Genomic DNA, 22,964 nt, shown 5'->3' on the forward strand with positions numbered 1-22,964 from the left:
AAAAAAAAAAAAAAAAGGGGGAAAAGTGGTCGAGAGAAAAGGAAAATAGTGAACAAATCAGGAAACTAATCTCTGGTCTAGCAATCATACAAAAGAGTAAAGAGATATAAGTAAGTCGGTAGGAGTGGGAGAATACATTAAATGTTGTTAGTGTGACATTAAGAAAAAGATTTTATAAGTATATAATTATACTAAGGTATTGTAATTATAAGAACTGGAAATATAAGAAGGCAACAAACAAAAAATGTCTTATTTTGTCTTTGGACGAAGAAAAAAAAAGTATGCCTTCTTATAGGCACCCCAGAAATATTGGTATTTTTTTTCTATTATTCCTTTTAATATTAACTTGCATTCAATACAATCAACACTAAAAAAAAATTATTAAAAATAATTATATTTTCAAGTTTATATCTTATGAGATATTTGGTCTGCTTTGAGTAAATCCAAGGTTTATTGTTCTTCAGAAATTAAAATATATATGTATGTCTATATGTGTTATAGGCATACATTTTATTTGGATAGATGAAATTTAAGAAAACAATTTAATGTAAATTAAACATTCTTATGTTTGAGACACTTCATTGTTGTCTGCTCATCCAAACAAAATCTTAGAAAATTATTACGCAATGGTTTATCATTTAAATTAATAGTGTTTTTTTGAAAAAAGATAGACAAAATTGAATGGATTACCATAGCAACGGTGTATCTTTATTAATAGTGGTCCAATATAAATGATTTTTTTATATTTTTTCATCTTATATAAAATATAAGATAAAAAATATAATATAATATAAAACTTATTGTTCGTATGCTGAAATATTTCAGCAAACCAGGAACAAGTCATGTGTATCATTTTTAAAGGAAATTAAACATTACCTAATTTATGTGTTCATCCCATAAATATTGCTCAATATTTAATTTATTTTTTCTAAATTTGAATTTATTGAATATTAGTATTAACTATTATTAGTTATTATTAGCAATTGTATTATTATAATATAGTATTAGTAAGTATATTGGTTGACATTCTAAATTTTTTTTTCCAGCTTTGGAGGAGTCCGAATCGACTCGTCGATTTTGCTGGACCCTTGTTAGTAGAAGATGATAGAGGTTGTCAACAAAGCGATATGGCTCTCACTAGATTGTAAGAACCTCATTGTGTCTTATTTGTTGTAACAGAATGAATCATAGTTAAGTTAGTCGATATTTGAAGAAAAAAAAATTTAGCACTTATCAGCATTTTTAATGAAAATTATAAACTTTAAATACAGTAAATAAAATGCTGAATTGTAGGAATTAAGATGTATTAAAATTGTACCTGCCTGTATCATTTCTATTTTTAAATATGAAGCATATATTTTTTCTTCTAGACTATTTTTGTTTCAAACAATTACACCCTTGCTTTAAAATATTATATTGTATAATTAACTCCCTAGGACTAATTCATAGATGCCACTCAAGTAAAACCTTCACTTAACCTTTAGTGCAGTCTATGAATTTAACCCTTAGTGTTATACATAAATATTATTTTTGTTCTAAACATTATAATTAAAAAAATAATATTATTTGTAGAAGTAAATTTCTTGATTCTATTCATTACAAATGTATGTTATAATATAGATTCTAATATTTCAGAGTTATGGACTCTCTCCAGGAGTGTAGTCAAAGCAAAGACTTGAGTATTCTGAGTGCTACAGTTTCTTGTGTCGAAACTCTCCTGTCGACATTGCTTCAGTTGTCCAGTGGCCAGTGCATTAATCATGTTTACGTTACCAAGATCAATTCTATCTTTTCTTCATTATCTTCATGCGATTATAAAGGTGAATTCAGAGATTCATTTAATCCAATAGTTGAAAAAGGATGGTTTAAGACATTTTTAGAAAAATGAAACTCTTCATATTTTCTACTTTTGTATTATAGACTGCCAGATAAAAGTTTAATGACCACCTCAATTTTTCGAGATAAATTAAATTTATTTTGAAATAAATAAAACAAATCTGAAGTAGATTTTCAAATTAAAGTTCATTACAAAAACTATAACCTCTAACTGGTGAGGTGGACCTTACTTAGAGCTGAAGTGGATTCTATTTTGAGTTATTTATAAAAAAAGTTATCCTTTGTTAAAAATAATATTTTTTATTTGTAGGTCCATTGACTTACCAAACATTGTGCCGATTGCCGAAGGTTTACACTGATAGTGTTTGTGCCATGAGAAAATTGGAAATCGAAGATGGTGAAAGGGAAGAAGGAGACGGTACAAGTGAAGAGAGCAGTAATTGCTCTGATATGACGGACGAACATCCCGATTTTTCAGATGTATGTGATAGATTTATTTTTTCTGTTATTATTGCCAGTATATTTTATATAAGATCCTTTTTGTTCATACTATTATCATATACTATTTAAATTATCAGATGACTCATAAATAACAAATTTAAAGATAAATTGATAAGCTAATAAGTAATCTGAACAATAATATGTGCTTCTCAATCAAACTCCTTAATGATCTTAAGGTAAAGAGGACACAATATAGGACTGTTGCAGACTACAGACTTTATACGTCGACAGTTTAGTTGGTTTACTATGTTAATAAGGTGAGTGTGCTTATCAAGTTGGGAGATAAAATAGTTTGGTGGGTTGTCCAATACTCTTCTAGTTAAAAAATATACCTACTATCGATCTACTTATTAATCAGAGAAGGCAACTTAGGATGTGCAAAGACTTCCTGACTTTTTGTAATGAGGGAAATTTTCCATCTCAGCACATTATAGTGTTTAATCGACCTTGTTTTTTTTATCACTTGATTTACAATAAATATTTTTATTAGAGTGAAGCGTTTATTATAGTTTTATTGGGGAAATGGGACTGGCTACTTTCCTAGTATTGGATATTTTTATTATTTCAATGTATAAATATTGGTATACAAACTGAAAATGAGTCCTATTTCGAAAAAGGTTCGATATTTCAGGAACTATTGGATGTAAAAATGTCTATTTATTCTTGAAATGAAGCAAGTTAAATAAATTATAGAGTTGTTTTCAGTGATCATCTTAGGAATAGTGAGACTGGACATTTAGGTTTATTCTCTGTCCAACCTTTCACATTTTTAAAATTCTTCGTTCCTTGGATTGTAGAGAAGTGATCACTCTATTAAAAAGCTTTAGTTATTCCACTACCTGCTAACTAAGTAGTCTGCTAAACTTAATTAAGTAACAAATAACAAAAAGTTTAGTTTGTTTTTTACGAGTTAACACTCAAATCAGACTAAACTAACCGGAAAAATAATTGTGATTAAGTTGCATTTTTATGAAACTAAATTACTGCAAAAATTCAGTATATATTAGATCCAATTTTTAAACATTTGATTATATTTTTCATTATATCTTCATTGTGGATTTTTAAATAAAAGGCCCTGTAAATCTCCTTTATGGTGATCCAGTTACATCGTTAAATACAAAATTTAATTAGGTGTGCCTCTTAATTTGATTCGAAATCATAAAAAATTGTATTAAAAAAGTCTTCTTCTTATTGTCTTCATCTTGATGTTTTAGATAAACATGTTTGCCAAAGCTTTATTTGGATTTGGTTTTTGTTGGTATTTTACAGAATAATGTCAATAAATTGAATATTTATTTATTAGTTATATTATAATCATAAAAATAACTACTTTCTAAATTATTTAGACATTAAATAAAGGAAAAATTAATGTAGTTTAAATTGCAGAATAAACGTATGTACCTATTTGACCTTATTTTTTGCATTACTTGTTTATTTTATTTATTTTTTTTAGATCATGATTAATTTATTTGAATTGAATGTCATCAGCTGTTTTTTACAATTGTTATGTATATATATATAGCTTACATTAAATTAAAGATATATTAATTTATTTGTTCAAATTTGGTTTGCGTTAATTTTAATAAATATTTAGTTTATAAATTTTGTAATATTCATTTATTTTTTTTTTATTTTAAGGTGGATGAAATGGATGAATACCCTACAAAAATAGGATTTCCTGAACCTCTTGGTTCGATACGTCAAGAGAAGGTAGTTTTACCTTAAATTACTTTTTAAATAATGACAATCTAAGCTGCTAATTTTTTTTTTTTTTTATCAGCAATATTTAAAGATTTTCCATAAAGAATATTGTCATTTTATATTTTCTATGTAATATGAAGTAAATCAGGGCAAGTACAAACTAAAATTTTAAACATTTGATTTTGTTGGGCCATTTAATTTTGAAGAGGGAGATTTGAAACTTTATCAATCAATTTGATGTACTGTTTATCTTTACATGTGTCCCTTAAAAATAATTAGTTGGTTCATTTTATCATTTAAAAAATTCAAAAGTCTTGATGTAGGTGCAAAGTCATGTGAAAATATAACTTCCACCTTGTATTAACATGTTTCCACCTTTTCTTATTGTAGGCCATTTAAAGAGAAGGAAACAAAAAAAATACTGTCCTGAGAAGAGTTTATTTTTGATTTTAGGTCTACAGTAAAGAAAGTGGTGATTGTGAAAGAGATAATGCTAGACATTTTATAGATACATTATTGGAGTTCTTACCGTCAATAGTAAATATTAGATATGCCATTGAAATTGATGACGCCTTACAAAAATTTGCTTCCAACTATTGTCAAGGTATGAACAAGACATTTTTGTAATATTTCTAACGAATTTGATACAAAAGTTTATTTGATTTAGTGTTCGGCATAAAAAGATTTATAGGTTGATACACACAATAAGGTTTTTGATTTATTATTTATTTATATAATATTTAAATGTAAAAAATATGCAAGTATTTAATTAATTATATGTATTTTTTATCCTAATTTATTTAATATTTATGGTTCTAAAGGTTTATATTATGAAAAAACAAAACATGAAGATATTGAATCCACAATAGTGAATGCTGACGGTATCTACTTGGCCACTTATTCAGCTTTGTTGCTAAATTTAAAATTAATAAATCAGGGTTACTACACCGATGAGTCAAGTGATATTCCTATGACAGAGGTAAAAATTTATTATCATTTATTTATACATTTTTATTTTTCTGTTGCCTAATATTATTTTAAAAGTAACCTACATTTCATTACATCATTGCAAAGTTTTGTCAGTCTTTTAATTTAATTTTATCTTCAAGAAATTTTAGTTTTAATTTAATTATTAAAACTGTAATCAGCTGGCAAAATGGTAATAAGTCACTTTTGAATTCTTCAACATTGTAAATGTGAAAAAAAAAAAAAACATTGCCAGAATAGAATTCTGTGGATTTGACTTGCATTTTCCTCTCTTATGGTTTTTTCTCGTTAACTTTCAGAAAAAAGTCTTATAAATTTTTGCTACCTTAATATTAACGGTGGAGATTCTAGAATTCGATTAATAAACCATTCTCTTAAGAAACAATAACTTATAACATTTTGCCATCTGAGCGCAGAAATAAAAGTCAATCTGATGTAAGCAACTGTTACTTTTACTTGTTATATTAGTTTTTAAGAGATACTTTAAGTCAATAGTTTTATACAGAAACAGTTTGATATTCTTATCCTTATTAGATCCTTGACAGATTTTAAATTAATTTTGATTTATCTTTTCTTCCTCTCAGGCTCAATTTGTGACAGAAGTTGAGGAGAGTGGTGTCCTGGTATACCTCTCGTCTCGGTGGCTATGTGAGGTCTATCAGCAAGTTATATGCAACGACCTCCTCACAGTAACTGGCTGCTCTTCCAACGTTGCTCTTACTAATTTGTTATCTGGTAATTATTATTTTTTTCAAATTGAATTATTTATGATTACTTAAGCTCTCTTTTTCTCATAATTTCCTTAACATTAATATTTTATTATAAAAATATGTACATTTTTTAACTACATATGTATACCTATTTGTACCTAATAATAATAATACCTAAGTATGTTTCATTTACTAGGAAGTAGTTTAAGCATAGATAATAGATTAATTAATAGAGGCATTATTTTAATAATAGTTGTGGCCAAAGAAGGTGGATCAGTTGTCAAAATGAATTAAAAAAACAATGAAAGTCTTAAAAACGAAAAATATTTCGTAGTGTTTAATGTCATTATCAGATAATAAACTTTCAATTGTTTAATATCTACATATTTTAAAGTATAAATTACAAATTTATGGATTAGTAATATAAATTATGATCTATTAAATTTAAATCTAATATATATATAAATTAAAAGTTTATAGATTATTAATATTAATTATGCTATGATAAATAAAACTAAAATATCAAAAAAAAAAGATTTTTATAAATTATAAATCAATGCTTCATTAATAAAAATTGGATAGCTAAGTGTAAGAACATATTATGTGATATTTTAGGAAAAATTGAAATTTTAGCTTGGAAGAATATTTTGAATACACTTTCTATATTGCACCTTGTTTAATTTTTTGCAACCCTAAATTTTTGTTGTTTTCAGAAGATAAAAGTTGAGTTTCGCAGTCTTAAATGTGAATAAAAAATCATTAAATTAAATTTTGCTAATTTTGTGCTTAGCCATGTTCTCCAACTTAGATCTTCAATAGAAATAGGAATTTTTTTTCAAAAGTAAATATATCCACTTCTGTCTGAAAACTTGATATTTCTTTGAAAAATTAAAATTATAAACCCAAACTAATTTTAGCCCAAAATAACTTATAAATAAATGATAAATAGGCTAAAACAAAACAAAAATAAGATAAAATTTTTAAATCATAACTTATCAAAAATGGATATGTTGACTTATGATAGAAAACTCCTCAATTATAAAAATTAAAAATTCGTCTCTCATAACTAAATGAAAAAAAAAAATAATAATAATAAAGATTCTGACAATATGAAAAAGCCTTGTGTATTTACTATCTTACCAAAAGGTTTTAAACTTGTAAATGAGTGGTAATAACAACTCAAAACTGTGTATTGTATTCTTTTATCTGGTATCATATCAGTACTGTTGTATTAGAAGGGGTTAACTGAATTAATTAATTTTCTAACCTAATTAATTATTTTTAGATCTGGGTGGTATTTCATTTGAGAGTGAAGTTCTGTCAGACTGCTTGAAGTTGGAAAAAGCCTCGCTGCGACAGCATAACACACCTGAAATTCAAGCTGGTAATTAAATTTTATTTCATATTTTGAATCTTATTTATTTTTTATAAAATCCTACCTTCACTATTATTATTATAAGTATTTTATAATAATAATGTCTGTATTTTAGAAGTAAAAGATACCATATTATTTTAACAGATTTAGATTTTCAGAATTGATATATTTTTTTTTTTTTACTTAAATTATAAATTTCAACTTGTTTCTTATATGTGATATTTATATATGCCTGTTTGCTTTGTTTATATTTAATAATTTTTGTATTTATTTTTAATATCTTTTACTTTTAATCTAGGTTTGAAACTAACAAGAAGAATGCTAACATGTTGTTGGGAGTCAATCCTTGCGGTACTGACTGTTGGGGTGAAGGGAGATCAATCAGTCATACCACTCAGCCTTCAGGCATTGCACAATGCTGCTCTCCTATGCAATGCTACGGGTGATGACAACATTTCTTTTTATAATTTAGTCAGAGTATTTATATTCTCATTGTTAGAATTGATTAAGTCTTTATTAACTTTGCAAATTTTCTGTATACATCAAGTAAGGAAAGTTGATTACAGCCAAAACCTTATGATTGAATAATATAGGTTATATTATATTATAAGTTATGTAATTATATGACATTATTATTATTATATCGGAACAAATAGAAACTCCAAAACAGTTCAAAATGTATTTAAAAATTCAAGATACCAGGGAAAAAAATTATAATGATTTATGAATGTTCATTATGTAGGGGTTCCACTCTGTAATACTGCTTAGATGTTGGATTTATGCTGGTGCAGTATTCACAGGGGAGGGCCAAATGGACGGACTACTTCTTTTATTATTTTTCACTTCCTTTCTCTTTAGAGGCTAGGAACGATATGCTCTCAATATCGTTTTGACTTTTGCAGCATCTATTAATATTTTAGAAAATTTATATTACCGTTTCTTATCTATATGGCACGACTTCAGTTTATAGAAGCTTGAGACCTAGTGCCTGCTCTTGCCAACTGTCAAATTGTTTCTGTTTGAAATAAATATATTATTTCACATTATATAAATGTATATAGTAGAGGTAAATTTATAAAAAATAAAATAAAATAAACAGTTTGTCTAAATCTTTTTAGTTACTCGAAAAAAGTGAAATGTGAGGTTCAAAAGTATTCCATCTCATGGAACTTTACATTTTGCTAAGATTTCTCTGCTTGTTGCACAACTTTCTACCTCTCCCTCATGTCAACGAAGGGTTAAATATTATTATTATTGCAAAAAAAAAAATTACTTTTCTGCAGTGAAGGAACAATATGAAGAACTTGTGGTACTCGGATAGAAAATATTAAATTATTTTAAATAAAGGAACCCAAGTTTTTATGTTTATTGATTTTTTTACTCATTATAACACTTGACTTTATAGGACTCCAGAGAAGAAGTGGTACTGTTTTCTGCTTGCTGAGTAATGCCTGCTGTAATCCACAAGACGGAAAGCCTACCCTGTACGCCAGCCATGCTCTCAGTTTGGATGTCCTCCTGAGTAGGTCTCTCCAACTTGCTAGCCATGCTCCTCAGTCGTGGCCTTACGTTCTCAAGTATATACCCTTCCAATTTATTAAAATTTACGTATTTTTTACTCGGCAATATGTCAAAATATGTTTTTATTTTCAGGTGCTGTATGCATGTTGCTAGGCTGGAACATACAGTTGTCCATTCGCAGTCCTTGAAATTTACTACAAAACTGGGAGTTATACAGCCAGAAAAACAGGATATTAATTTACCTGTGTATGTAAAGATTTGATAATTCTTTTATTTATTTTTTATATTATATAAAATTATACAATATATAAAATAAGAATATATTATATTCTTTAGCTTGGTTTAGTTCCATTGTTTGTCCTAAATTATCTGCACCCCTATATAGATTAAATTAGCTTTCTAAACTAAAAATGGTTAGGATTGCAATCAATTAAAAAAAAAAGTAGTTTTTAACTATTTATTGATTGCTAGCATTTTGACCCACAATGGAGTTCTTCATGAGGGCTGTTAAGATCTGTGATGAGGAGGCGTATAAGATTGAACTAAAGAATTTGAATGTTAACTCAAATTCCTTGAATTATTTTAATTGCTGTGTTTATTTTTGTATGCCTCCACTCATCGTAACAGCTCTGATGAAGATCTGCATTATGCACTGTAACGTTGGTAATTAATAAATAATTGAAAACTATTAATCTTTTTCTTAACTGTAGCCCTGACCATCTGCTAATTCATATATGGTCAATTGATTTCTTAACCTTTAAATTTTATTCTATCATCTTAATATTCTCTGTCTCCTTAATTAACTTATATCTATTATTAATTTAAATTTAAATTTTAAAAAATCATCAAATTTTAGTAGAATCATTTTTTAAAAATGAACATCTCTTTTAAGGGATGGAGATGTATCAGCTTTATTGGGAGAACTGTCTGGTGTGTCACCGCTGCCTCATTCTGTCGCAGTTAGTGTTTTGGGTATTCTTTCACATCATATCGACAGGTGAGTTGTAGTATTTTTCTTTTTTAATTGCTTGTATTTTATATATTTTTGATTTATAATCGAGGCATTTTGAATCAAGCTAGCAGAGTTAAGTTGCATAATGTTTTAATAGAAAAATAATGAAGTAATATTATAACAATTTTTCAGACCATGTTGATATAAAATTTGTTTTAGTGAGACACTGTCCTATTGTTAAAAAAAAACTTATATAGGTTGCTACATTCCACAGATAATATTGCTTTTTGTTTGGATATCCCGGGTTTGGTTTTAGAATCACAAAAAATTTCGGGTGACAAGGGTAATCAATAATCAAAATTGGTTTCAAATAATTAATGCTAAAAGACATAAGTTAAACATATGTTTTTTTCTTTTCCAAATTAACATAAAATCCTTCTGTCCTTATATAAATAATGGAAGAGCTATTTACTAAGTTTTTCGAAGTTACATTTCTTAAACTCCAGGAATAAAAAAAAAAGAAACATTTTAGTTTTGACCAGATTAACACATTCACAGTTTTGGAAAAAAGAGGCGTTTATTAAGGATTAAGACTGGGAGATCCATTGCTATCTCGTGTTTATTATTTTCAGATCATATTGTATTTATTTGGTTTCAATTTCAGGTCGCAAAGGATTTAGTATTAATAGATTTTCTTGTTGAAATCAAGGTTATGGAGAATCACTAAAAAATAAATTTGATTTTCAGTCTCTTCGAAAACGCTGCTATCAAACTGAAGCTGAGCCCGCTCCTTAGTTTCTGTAGTTCCGTTTGCTCCTCGTCAGAAAAACAGCTGAGGACCCTGAAGGAAGACGGTTCCCGCCCAAGCAGGTGGTGGGTGCCCAAGTCCAGTAGTTCCACTCCGCCTCCCCCATTGCTTCTTTCTCGCCTCAGCCAGTTATTGATTAAGTCTGCCAGGTCTGGTCGGCCCCTTGTACATGTGATGAAGTTATGGTCTGCCGTCGGGCCGCACTTGATGCATGTATGTTACCATTTCTTATTTATTAAAACATTTTTTCAATATTCTAACATTGTTTTTAATATGCCGGTTTAAATGTTGTGGTGATATTTTTATTTTATATTAGATTATTTTTTAATAATATATTGACCTTTTCTATTCCTTTCCATTTTCTATTAGTTTAATTTTGAATAACATGAATCAATTTTAAATAATCTTCTTATTCCTCAGTATATACAAATTTTACTATTAATAGGCTTTTTTTTTAAATTAACAACAAAAATTATTTATTTATATTAATCCAGCAATTTCAACATCAATGAAATTAATAAAAATTATTAAATTATTATTTGACTCTTTCCCTATTCAAACAATATTAAAGGTTTTTTTTTTTTATTATTCCAGGAAAAAATTCTAAATATGTAGAGAACACATTGATTTTACAAGGAAACAATTTCTTATATACATAAATTAATCTAAACATATAAAAACTCAAATTTAAGAACCATTTTAAAACTATACATTAAATAAAAAGTAATTTATACTTATTTTGGCATTCCAGCCCTATTCCTCTTCTTTTGGTATGACACCATTCTTTTTTGTCTCATTTCAAACCCACAACCAGTCACTTTAGAAAGTATTTTAATTCACTTCATGTAAACTAGCCAGTATTAATCCTATTTTCCCATATTTGAATAATATTACTACAGTATATATCTCCTGATTTCAGGCTGCATGCCATAAAGATCCTGGTATTTCTAAGTTGGCTGTGACTTCAATTCACGATGTAATGGTGACCCTGCTTAACGAAAACTCAGAGCTTCCCCATTTCCATTTCAATGAAGCTCTATTCAAACCATTTGAAAATCTGCTTTGCTTAGAACTGTGCGACAGTGATATTCAAGATTTAGTAAGTATTTTTTCTTCAAACCTATCTGCATTGCTTGGCGTTAGATCAATTTTTAATTTTTCCTATTTCGAACCTAGGTTGTTAATTGCATTTGTGAGTTTGTTGAGACCAGCCAAGGAGAGATAAGGTCTGGTTGGAGACCCCTCTTCCGCTCTCTTGGAGGAGTAGCTACACCCAGTCATATTTCATCTCTTCTAGAGGTTTTTCACGTATTCATCGGTACCGATAGCCCTCAAGTTTTTGCCAATGCTGCTATGGATTTCATCCACTGCCTTGTCAAGCACGTGAGGTGCAATGGTAAGTTTTCACAAAAATCTATTCACTGAAACTTATTTCTTAATATTACATAGTTAGAGAAACCATGCCATAAATATAACTTTTTCTTGAAATGGGTTAATGACTCTAAAAGTCAAAGTATACCATTGAAAGATAATAAATTGTAAAAATATAAATGTTAAATCAAAAGATAGATGTTATTCATTTCAGTTTGGTGTAAAATTGTTGTCCCATTTTTTGGAAAGCATTATTTAAAAAACTTTAAATGCATGTTCTTTACAATTCATGACTTCAAAGATTTCTCCAAACGTGTGATATTATCTAAACGCAATGCTGACTTTGAATTTTGTATTTCATCATATGTATCAATTCAATGTTAAATAACCTATGAGATCAATTATCTATTTTTTTAATTAGTTTAATAATCAAATTATTATTTACTTTTCATTTTGAAAGGCGTGGAAGAAGAAATAGATGAAGATACGGACTGTCGTTCTGTTTTGAATTATGTTACAAGGTGCAGTCAAATGCTATGTGCCATGTATTCCATGCCTTCGTGTCCAAGATTCAACACGGCTCGAAGGTTTGTAATTTTAGATTAAAAATAAATAAAATTTGTTTATATGGTTTTTTTAAACATAAAATGTCAATTTTGGGAATAATATATAACATATATATATATATCCAGTTCATACCATTCACTTGGAGGTAATTAAAAGCTTTTGAAATATAGGAGTAAGTGTTTAGAAGCCACTTTTTTAATTTTCATTATTTGATTTATTAATGCTCGAGTAAAAGCAACCTACGCCTATGGCAAAGGATGGAAAAAGCATTTATTGTTTCTAAATGGTGCTGTAAAAGAGATCACCCTTAAGTTAGTACGCATGGGGCTTTGAAAAAAAAAGTCACTAAATGTTAATAACTTTTGCAAGTTATAGCAATCCAATACCAAATGGATTGTATCAGCAGCCACTGATTTTGTGAGATCTGCAATTTTGAAGCTGTAAATTTTTTTGTATCTGCATTTATCCTGGTATACCTTAGCATAGCAATGATTTGCTTACTGAATTTTTTCTTTGTTTTGAGGATAAGAAAATATTTTAAGAAAAATTCATTGGTTTTATGTGATAAAATTTTTGAATGTCTTTTATCTCAACTCACAGGCTTACGGGATCTTTTTGTACCCACCGCCTCTATTTAAAGATGTTCCTCCAGTTTCCCCCATTAGTGTTACTAGCCATTGATGATACTTTTATGACTTATTTTATTTGTAGGCTAGAAGAGCGGTTAGAAGAAGGTCGTGAAATTCTAATAAAAGATGTCGGTGGTTCACTGGCAGTCTGGGCTGAGTTGGTCGAAGGTTTAGCTTCTGTTGTTCCTTTATGCCCGCCTCTGTACCAGTCGCCGGTTCTAGACACACTTTTCACCATACTAACTGACACAATAGAAAATCCAGGTAACTATTATTACTTTTATTATTTTATTGATTTAATTGCATGAATTTAATTTATATAGAATTGAAATCCAAATTTCAGGAATCAATTACACAATATTTTGTGTAACTTACATAATTATTTCAATGGTTCAAAGATGGATACTGACCAATAGCCATAATATAACTCTGTGGGAGAAGCAAGTCAGTAGTTTCAAACAATACTGTGGTCAGACAACTCATTTCGTTGTAAGACTTATCGGTCTTCTTCAAGGTGATTATTTAAATGAAATTTTCTTTTATTAAATGAAATTTTCTTGATGTTTGGAATGCAAAAATTATATTTTATTCTTTACTTCAAGGCGTAGACAAAACAGATCAAGGAAGTTTTATGCTTCAGAAGTTGGTTGACATCATGATAGAGTGTGTTACAGTTCCTGTTGAGAGTGTTGCGAGACTCGGCTGCGCTTGTCTCAGGTAATAGTTTTTTTATTATCAAAACTAAGCTTAATTTAGATATAATTATAGAATCAGTTCTTGATTATTCAAATTTTAAGGAAATGGCTGATCACGTAGTGTTTAAAATAATTTTAGCAGAACAAGACTTTTGGCCTTTACTATACATTCTATATTATTTTGGGAGAAACGGGTAAAACAAAGAGAATTGAGAAACAAAGGTAAATTGCGAAAATGTATTTTCTCACTTGCTAGTGTTCATACACATTCGGTACTGTTCATAAATATAATGGTTTGAAAAATATTTTTTATTTGTTATGATGCTTTGTGTGCAAAACATGTAGGATATCAACTTCCTATTCATAAAATAATATTGTTTGGATCCATTATTATATTAATAGAAAGTTCAATCCAGAATATGGTAGAATTTAGGAGGAAATGTTTGAAAATATTGTCAAAAATAAATCATGGTATGAATAATGATTGTTTCCTTCAGCTTCTTTTTTTTGTTCTCATTTAGACCTTAAACTTCTCTCTCCTTTTTTCCACCTTCTTACCATTATACATTATATTCTTTACACAATCCCCCTTCATAACGCATACTGAGGTGCAAAATTGTATGCTAAAAAAGTTATAAGGATCAAAAAACGAAGAGCAGTGCTGAAATAGGAAGTTGAATTTTCCGGAATGATAATTGAAAAGTCTCTGAACATTGGAACAGAAGTGAAAGCCCAGTGGAAAAGATATTTCCAGAATGAATGGGTAGAAGAAGTTGAACTAGAGAATGAATCAATAGAAACTGTATTTTCTATTAAAAAATTTCCCCCCTCCCCATTAGAATCGAGATATTTATTTTATTAAATCTATTAATGTCATTGTTTTTAACTTTCCTTTTTATATTTTATTTCTCTCTTCTTAAGAATTATTTTTTCTATTTATTTTTTATTTGTGTATGTATTTTTTGTATGTATAATTCATTATTATTATTCACGATTGTTCAATATCTTAAGCGTTGTAAATAGTTAAGGGTGTCTTTTGCATGGGACTATTCTCCCCCTCCCTCTCCCATAATCAATTGATAAAAAAAAAAAAAAAAAAAAAAAAAAAAAAAAAAAAAAAAAAAAAAAAAAAAAAAAAAAAAAAAAAAAGTAACTAATATTAACCTTGTAAGGCCCTGTTTCATAATAAAGTACAAACTAATACTATTAGTCTTGTTGATTTAACTTAATACAATTACACTGACTTGTACAACAGTGCTATTAACTCCAGTATATCACTAATAGTCCTCTATATTATAAAAATATAAGTATTAGTGTAATTACCACTTTGTTTCTATACTTGTATTTTGAACTAATACTATTAGCTTTCATTATGAAATAGGGCCCAGGCTGATCTGGGCCCTATTTCATAATAAAGTACAAACTAATACTATTAGTCTTGTCGTTTTAACTTAATACAATTACACTGATTTCTACAATAGTAACTTGTACTTTAGTACTTTTTTAACTCCTGAAATATCACTAATAGTCCTCCCTGTTATGAAAAAAAAAGTATTAGTGTAATTAATACGTTGTTTCTATACTTGTACTATGGACTAATACTATTAGCTTTCATTATAAAACAGAGCCCTGGTATTAAAAAAAAAACGGGATATAACGATTTTTACAAATCCTTTTGAGATTCGTTATATCAAATTTCCACTGTACTTTGCTGTACTACATTCAGCTGAAATATATTGAAAATATTAGCTTAAGCAATAATAAAACAAATGATGTTATTGTTTTTTAAATTTTAAATTAGTTTGAATCATGTAATATACAGAGAAAACTATGTTTTTTGGGGATGAATGTATTTTTTATGGATGCCTTGAAAAATTAAATAACGGTCTAGATTCTGGGCCGATTCTGCCCAATATAGTTGAAAGTTCCACGTACTTTATTTCTGTAATTTTCGACCGTTTACCACAAATGACTTTTCGGGAAGTCATAAGTAAACATTTTGCGGTCGGCCGTGGACAGCCCGAAGTACGAAAAGTTTCCAGCTCCTCGTGTTACAATCGCGTGATTGTCTATCACTCCTAAATTAAAAAAAAAAAATTGATTAAATATTTTAAAAAAATAGTGACGACACCCTTTAAAGGGAGTTATGTTCATTTTGACACATGTACTTCATTTTTATGAGGACGGAAAGGGTAGGTTGGAAAACCGCAGAGCAATAAAGCTAAACACTTAGCCGATAACCGCAAGAGGTCTCTCGTACTGGTACAGGTACCTTAGGCAACATCTCCCATTTCCCATCACAATCTCCATCCCATCAAATTTTACTTCCACGCATAACTCAACCTGTGATGATACACGCATTATTTTTTTATAAAAAAAAAAAAAAATGTAATTACGTTAGTGAAATTATTGCTTGTATTCGTATCAGCAGCCAGCGGTTTCCAAAGTGGGTGACACTTTCTCAAAATTTCTCTATTATATAAAACATTTTTAGTGATCACCGTGTAATATTTTATTTTACATTTTACAAAAGTGAAGTACAAATTAAAATAATAGGATAAAAACTTGAAATTTTTTTCCCTGTTTACACTATATTGAAAAAATAATACAATCTGAATTACAGAATTAGTTTTCTGTTATACTAGGTAACACCCTAGTATTACAAAAAATAAAATAAAAATTGAAAATTATCACTGTTTTTATCTTCTTTTCCAACATATTGAACCACTCATAAGATAAATATAACTACATTTTTATTTTATTTTTTAACCCAACAAGGGTGCCCCGAATTTTTTTAAGCTGAAGAAGATCGCCGTAGCGAAAAAAGTTTTGGACCACCGGTCTAAGTGATTCTTCTGTCTATCCATAGATTCTATCCTTTTCACGGGCGTTAGATAAATTTAACCTTTTCACGTAGTTTCGGATTTTTGGTTGGGAATACTAAAATATAAAGTTACTAAGTAGTTTATGTATGAAGTGTAATAAACTCAATAAAGTTTAAAATTTTGGTACGTTGTGCGCATCAAACAACTTTCACTTAGCACCCTACTTACGTCCCCACGTTTTGTGTAGGATGGTAGGCTCGTGTTGTAGTTATCATTATTTCTGAGATTTTCGAAAAAAAAAAAAAAATCTTGACCAAGGAAGGCAATAATTATGAAGAAAAATTTTCATTATTCTGTTGCTATATAAATTTATATGTTATGGTTTTTCGAAATAGATCGATAATCGAGAATAATGATTATAAATTTTGTTCCTGCTTAGAAATCGACAGTTTATAAATATCAATGCTGTCGGAAGAGATTGTACAATATTTCGTATTTATCCATTATTTATTATTACTAATTTCAAGTTAGTTAACAAGAAGCAATGGCAGGAAAAATCGGTATCTAATTATAAAATTTTAATTTTAAATTTTGGCTTCTTCCTTATTTGAGATATTATAATAAATTAATTAAATGTCTATAGTGGAACATCAAGTTTCAAAAACAAAAGTATAACAATAAACCAACAAATAAAAAAAAACTGGATGAAGAAAGCAAGTAGCAGAAAACGAGTTACTTATCAAAATACTCTTGTGTGAAAAGTCGGTCTCTAGTTGTGTTTTTAAATTTCCTTTGTGATTTTCAAATTCGTCTTCTTCCTTATTTGAGACAGTATAATAAATTGATTAAATATCTATTGTGGAGTTAAAAAAACTATACGGAGAGGGCAAATATCAGAAAACGAGTCAGTTATCAAGCTCTTGTATGGAAAGTCGGTATCAAATTATGAAATTATAATTTTCCTTTTGATTTTAAAATTCGTTTTCTTCCTTATTTGAGACAGTATAATAAATTAATTAAATGTCTATTGTGGAAATTTGAGTTTAAAAAAACTATACGGAGAGGGTAAATATAAAACGAGTCATTTATCAAGAAGCTCTCGTATGAAAAGTCGGTATCCAATTATGAAATTTTAATTTTAAATTTTGTCTTCTTCCTTGTTTGTGACAGTATAATAAATTAATTAAATTTCTATTGTGGAAATTTGAGTTAAAAAACCTATACGGAGAAGGCAAATAGCAGAAAACGAGTCAGTTATCAAGAAGCTCTTGTATGCAAAGTTGGTATCCAATTACGAAATTTTAATTTCCCTTTTGATTTTAAAATTCGTCTTCTTCCTTGTTTGTGACAGTACAATAAATTAATTAAATTTCTATTGTGGAAATTTGAGTTAAAAAAACTATAGAAAGCAAATATCAGAAAACGAGTCAGTTATCAAGAACCTCTTGTATGAAAAGTTGGTATCCAATTATGAAATTTTAATTTTCCTTTTTATTTTAAATTTCGTCTTCTTCTTTATTTGAGAGAGTTTAATAAATAAATTAAATTTCTAATGTCGAAATTTGAGTTAAAAAACCTATACGGAGAAGGCAAATATCAGAAAACGAGTCATTTATCAAGAAGCTCTTGTATGAAAAGTCGGTATCAAATTATGAAATTTAAATTTCGTCTTCTTCCTTGTTTGTGATAGTATAATAAATTAATTAATTTGTATATAATAGAACTTCGAGTTAAAAAAAAAAAAAAATTATAAACATATAAAAAAAAAATTAGATGGAGAAGGCAAGTAGCCGAAAAGGAGTTAGTTATCAAGAAGCTATTGTGTGAAAATGAAGTCTAATTATGAAATTTTAATTTTCCTTTTGATTTTAAATTTTGTCTTCTTCCATGTTTGTGATAGTATAATATGTTAATTAATTGTATATAATAGAACTTAGAGTTAAAAAAAAAAAGTATAATAATAAACAAATAAAAAAAAAAACTAGGTGAAGAAGGCAAGTAGCAGAAAACGATATCTGTAAGGGATCCGGTGAAGGAGGTGTTGGATATCTGTCCCAACTCCTCCGTGCCTAATGTACCCTGACGTCTCTGTCACCACTCATTAAACTCTAGACTATCTCTTCTACTTTTTTTAAAAGTTTTTTTTTTTGCACTCATTCTTTTGTAGATTTATGTAAACCTGCCCAGTGGAAGCTATGGGCATTCCCTGGGTGGTCCCTCGTACATAATATCCCCTCAGTTTAGTACGATGCTTAGTTTCAGAATTATTCTTTTTATTCGGGATTTTCGTCGAACTCGTCAGAAAAATCAGGAAATTTTCCGAAAATTTATTTATAAAAAATTAAATAAAACTTACTAAATCAAAAATAAAAAAAAAGTAGAACTAAAACATTTTTTAAATTTATTAATCTTCCCATTTCTCCCACCCACAACTTTATAGAAATATAATTTAGGCGAAATTCTCTACTTTCATTGTCGATAACGAAGAGCTCCAAAACGTTAATGAAAAAATATATGAAATAAATATATTAATAGCAAGGATTTCACCCAAAAATATATTATACAAAAAGTTGAAAATTCTTAGCTACATTATACAAAAAGTAGAAAATTCCTTTCCAAGCCATCTTATGTGTATTGATTTGCATAAGTGACTATATCTGGTTTATTCTATAGATTCCTTAGTTCTCAGTCATTTCTTGGCTTCCATTGACCATCTGTACATACTGACCCAAAGATCTATTGAAGTTCCTTCTATTCCCAGATCCACAGTATCTCATTGCATTCTTGAGTCAAGACCCATATCAAACTTGTGTTGATGGTTTTTTTATTTTGTTCATAAAAAAAAATACATCCAATAAGGTCCGACCAGATTACAACATCTATCAGTCGGTGCCAAAATAATACATAAAAATGATAGACATAAGTGAAATGTAATTATTAAAATTTTGACTATTAGGGCAATTGTGGAGACTATATAATTTTTAAGCTAGATAAGTACAATATGAATTGATTTCAAATGATACAACTAATAATTTAATTAGCAACTACTTAAATGAAAATAAAGTAAAAAATAAAAATAAAATAATAATTATTAAAAAAAATTAAATAAAATAACAAATAATAATAATAAAAATCTCTTAAAGGACTTTGAAGTGAATAATAAATTTAGTGAATTAATATAATAATGAGAATAAAACAAGGTGATACAGAATATGATAAAAACAAGGATTTAATAATATCAAAATAAATAATATCTATAACTAAGCTCACTTACATTGCTAATTCTAATCCTAATATAATGAATAGTTATGTGGAGTTCAGAAAAAATGCCGGCAAATATGGTCATTTGGTAAATCAAAATCAGTTATTGGTAATCAATTGAATTGAAAATTAGTTCTTCTGGTAAGCAATTGAACTGATATGGTACCATATAGTTTAACCTCTTAAAATCGTTTTGTATATAAGTTAGCTTTTCTTTTAACAGATTCCAAAAATGTTCTGCAAAAATGTATTTTATTTCTACTGTGTGGTCATTTCTTCCTGTCACTATAGCCCCCAGATACTTGAAGCTGTCCACTTTCTTAAAGGTGTGATGGAGCTGTTGATTCTGTTCCTATTGCTCCCCACTTTTTGAGGAAATCATATGTCGGGTTTTCCTCATTTATGTCAAAGAATTTAAATAATAGGAACAATAAATAAGACATAGTTACATGTTACGCTGCTACATATTTGTTATCAAGATTTTGCCTACTCCAAACGCCTACCACTGAAATAGACTAAAATAAAATATTTATAGGTCGACTTTATACAATCCCCCATAACCCTTGTGACATATTGTATGTGTTCTTTAATCACCAATCACCATTACTCTCTAATATACCACAACCTCTCCTATCAACTATCTTATAGCAACCAATTCATCATGCCTCCATTATCTGCAAGATGTTGACCACTGAACATGTTTGTTATTATTCAGCAGCTTATTGTAAGAAGTAGATCTTCCAACAGTGTTAAGGTTAAGTGTTGTAATTGATCTTTTCAACAACTTTGAGTTAAGCCTACAATAAAATCTAGAAAGACTAAACTGTTAAAAGTAAAATTGAAATTTAAAGTCAAAACCTCATTGGTTGTTGTTTTTAAATATTTTATCAAAATCAAATATTGTATTTATTGACTTGCACAGTGATGTATGATCGGTTTCAGTTGTTTAAAACAAAATAAAATTTTACAATTTTACCTAAAAATTATTAGATAATTTTTACTTACATATCTTCAAGCTTATTATTATATATTTTATGTTGTTTTCTTTCTTATTTTCCTCATTATTTTAATTTTAACTTTCATTATTTACACGTGTATGTTATTTACACTTGTCTGATGTTCATATATTTTTTTTATATTTGTCATGCTTGTTAATATATATTGTTTATTATGCTGTTTTTATTTTTACTCTAACATTGTTATCTTGTTTGTACTTTGCCCTGAAGAAGGCCTAAAATTCATGCTGGAAAATTGGTACAATAAAATAACTATCTCTTATTCACTTATTAGTGTTAATTCCTTATCAGTACCCCTCCTAACCACCTTTTTATAAAAATTGTTAGGTTAATTACTTCACCTCATATTGTGTTTGACTGGTACCCCATTGAAAGTTAGGCTGAGGAATTTATCTTAGGGCTGTTCCAACAACCACTTATGACAGTCCATAAATGTACTGCGCATTTTCTGTAGTGATTGTTAGAACAAAACTTTAGTGATATGTTTCTCAAAATTAAGATTATTACTCTTACACCAATCTAACTTTTGTCTCCTCATTTGTCCCTCTCTGTTTACACATTTTCTTAGATGAATGTTAAAAAAAAAATTGAAAGTTTGTACATTTTTATTTTGACATTTGACGTATAACATAATTTTTTCAGACATGTGGTAGTAAATAGTGGAAATAAATTAAGCCGAGAAGACTGGGGTATCGTAGCACATGGTGTTGCTCGTGCTGCTACACTTGTTCTCAATCCTTTAGTTACGTTAAATGCTGTCTTTAGCCACAACTGTCATATGTATTATGGTGATATAGCGCATATCAAAGTAGCAGCCAGGCGTGACTCAAACATGACCCGCAACCTTAGGCTAAGGCATCTGGCTCAGCAGGTGAGTTTTTACTTCTTCGTTTGAAAATAATAATTTGTTCTGCATTTTTTTTTTTTTTAATTCATACTTTCTTTGTATAAACCCTTTCTCACTGTTTCTTATTTCTTGTCACTGCTGTGAGTTTACTCTTTGATTTTATTGTTTAATAAAATGGATATTACTGTTTCTTTTATTAGTAGCTTCTTTGCAAGAACTTACAGATTTATATCAAGTGAAGACTTAAAGCAGATTGCGTAGTTAATATTTTTTTGTTAAGCGATTCATCAACCAAGAAATAAGCTACTCCTTAAATAAGCTAAACTAAATGAACTGCAGCTCGACTAGAAATTATTTGAATGCCCACCAATACCTAAATAAATGCTAATTTTTATTCCTTAGTTGAGTTGTACAGACTTTTTGATGGAAATTAACATTTAGAAAAAGAACATTTCTACTGATTCAAAGATATTATTTATGAAAAAAGTTATCTAGAAAATTAATAAACAATTTTTAAATTTTTATTTTAGATTATTTTTATGTTGTTACTAATATTAGGATAATTTTTAATACCTAAAAATATTTCTTTCTACAACAGTGAAAATAAGTTCTTTTTTCTTTCTGATAACCGAGCTGTTTCTGGTTGTACACAATTGTCTGAGGAGTCTGTAAAGTTATGTTTTTATGATATTTATATATTATTTCTATTTTTATATTAATACTATTTATGATATTAATTATTCCATGTAAGAATTGACTTCATCTCTTACATGTTTACTTTATTTTTTCAAATGAAATAAAAATAATTTTTATGATTATTACTTAAAATTTGTTATCTATTATACATAAATGCATGTTTATATTTTTATTTTATTTTTTTTTTTTTTGTACTTCATTTATTTTATTTACTGTATATATGATATGAGTTTTAACTCGTTTGCACTGATTTACTACTGATATACATCAAAAACTATAGACTTTAATAATATTAACTGCCTCCAACTTTTAATTTTTATTAAATAATATAATTTGATTAAAAAACTAATTAAAATTAATTTTTAAAAATCTCATTTTTCATATGTATGTTTTAAAAATATATAAGACAACTAAAATGAATCTAAAATTTGTATAATGGTCTTGGAAGAGAAAATGTCCTCGGTAAAGTATCTTATTGTTGCCCTCATATTTATAGCTTCCTGTTTATTAATAAAGTTGCGCTGAATAGACTATAGTCATGATTATCTTCACTTGCAAAATATTAGATGAACTTATTATATATTTATTTGTTTAGCTAGAAAGTAAAAAGTTGAATTATTTTAAAATTACCTTTTAGTTTTGGCATGTTTTTTAATATTAATATTT

The 22,964-nt window shown here is 28.1% G+C and overlaps 1 protein-coding gene across 2 annotated transcripts in view; it reads left to right on the forward strand.

Annotated features, from left to right (window-relative positions):
- The window catches only part of LOC106689499 (brefeldin A-inhibited guanine nucleotide-exchange protein 3), a 35,729-nt gene that overhangs the window by 7,924 nt on the left and 4,841 nt on the right, over positions 1–22,964 (forward strand). For both annotated transcript variants that reach the window (XR_001344461.3, XM_014434512.3), the window contains exons 8-27: positions 1,047–1,144; positions 1,636–1,820; positions 2,147–2,316; positions 3,976–4,047; positions 4,492–4,642; positions 4,860–5,017; positions 5,610–5,760; positions 7,021–7,119; positions 7,409–7,552; positions 8,516–8,687; positions 8,764–8,877; positions 9,524–9,628; positions 10,331–10,604; positions 11,311–11,490; positions 11,568–11,787; positions 12,223–12,349; positions 13,041–13,222; positions 13,302–13,472; positions 13,561–13,675; positions 21,398–21,626. Coding sequence is in view for 1 of the 2 variants with exons in the window: in XM_014434512.3 (XP_014289998.1) it covers positions 1,047–1,144; positions 1,636–1,820; positions 2,147–2,316; positions 3,976–4,047; positions 4,492–4,642; positions 4,860–5,017; positions 5,610–5,760; positions 7,021–7,119; positions 7,409–7,552; positions 8,516–8,687; positions 8,764–8,877; positions 9,524–9,628; positions 10,331–10,604; positions 11,311–11,490; positions 11,568–11,787; positions 12,223–12,349; positions 13,041–13,222; positions 13,302–13,472; positions 13,561–13,675; positions 21,398–21,626 (3,117 nt within the window). In the remaining variant the exon portion in view is untranslated. The remainder of the gene's footprint in view (positions 1–1,046; positions 1,145–1,635; positions 1,821–2,146; positions 2,317–3,975; positions 4,048–4,491; positions 4,643–4,859; positions 5,018–5,609; positions 5,761–7,020; positions 7,120–7,408; positions 7,553–8,515; positions 8,688–8,763; positions 8,878–9,523; positions 9,629–10,330; positions 10,605–11,310; positions 11,491–11,567; positions 11,788–12,222; positions 12,350–13,040; positions 13,223–13,301; positions 13,473–13,560; positions 13,676–21,397; positions 21,627–22,964) is intronic.

This window comes from Halyomorpha halys, unplaced genomic scaffold (genome assembly GCF_000696795.3).
Source record: "Halyomorpha halys isolate HHAL.00 unplaced genomic scaffold, Hhal_1.1 Scaffold4.1, whole genome shotgun sequence".
Lineage (NCBI taxonomy): Eukaryota > Metazoa > Arthropoda > Insecta > Hemiptera > Pentatomidae > Halyomorpha > Halyomorpha halys.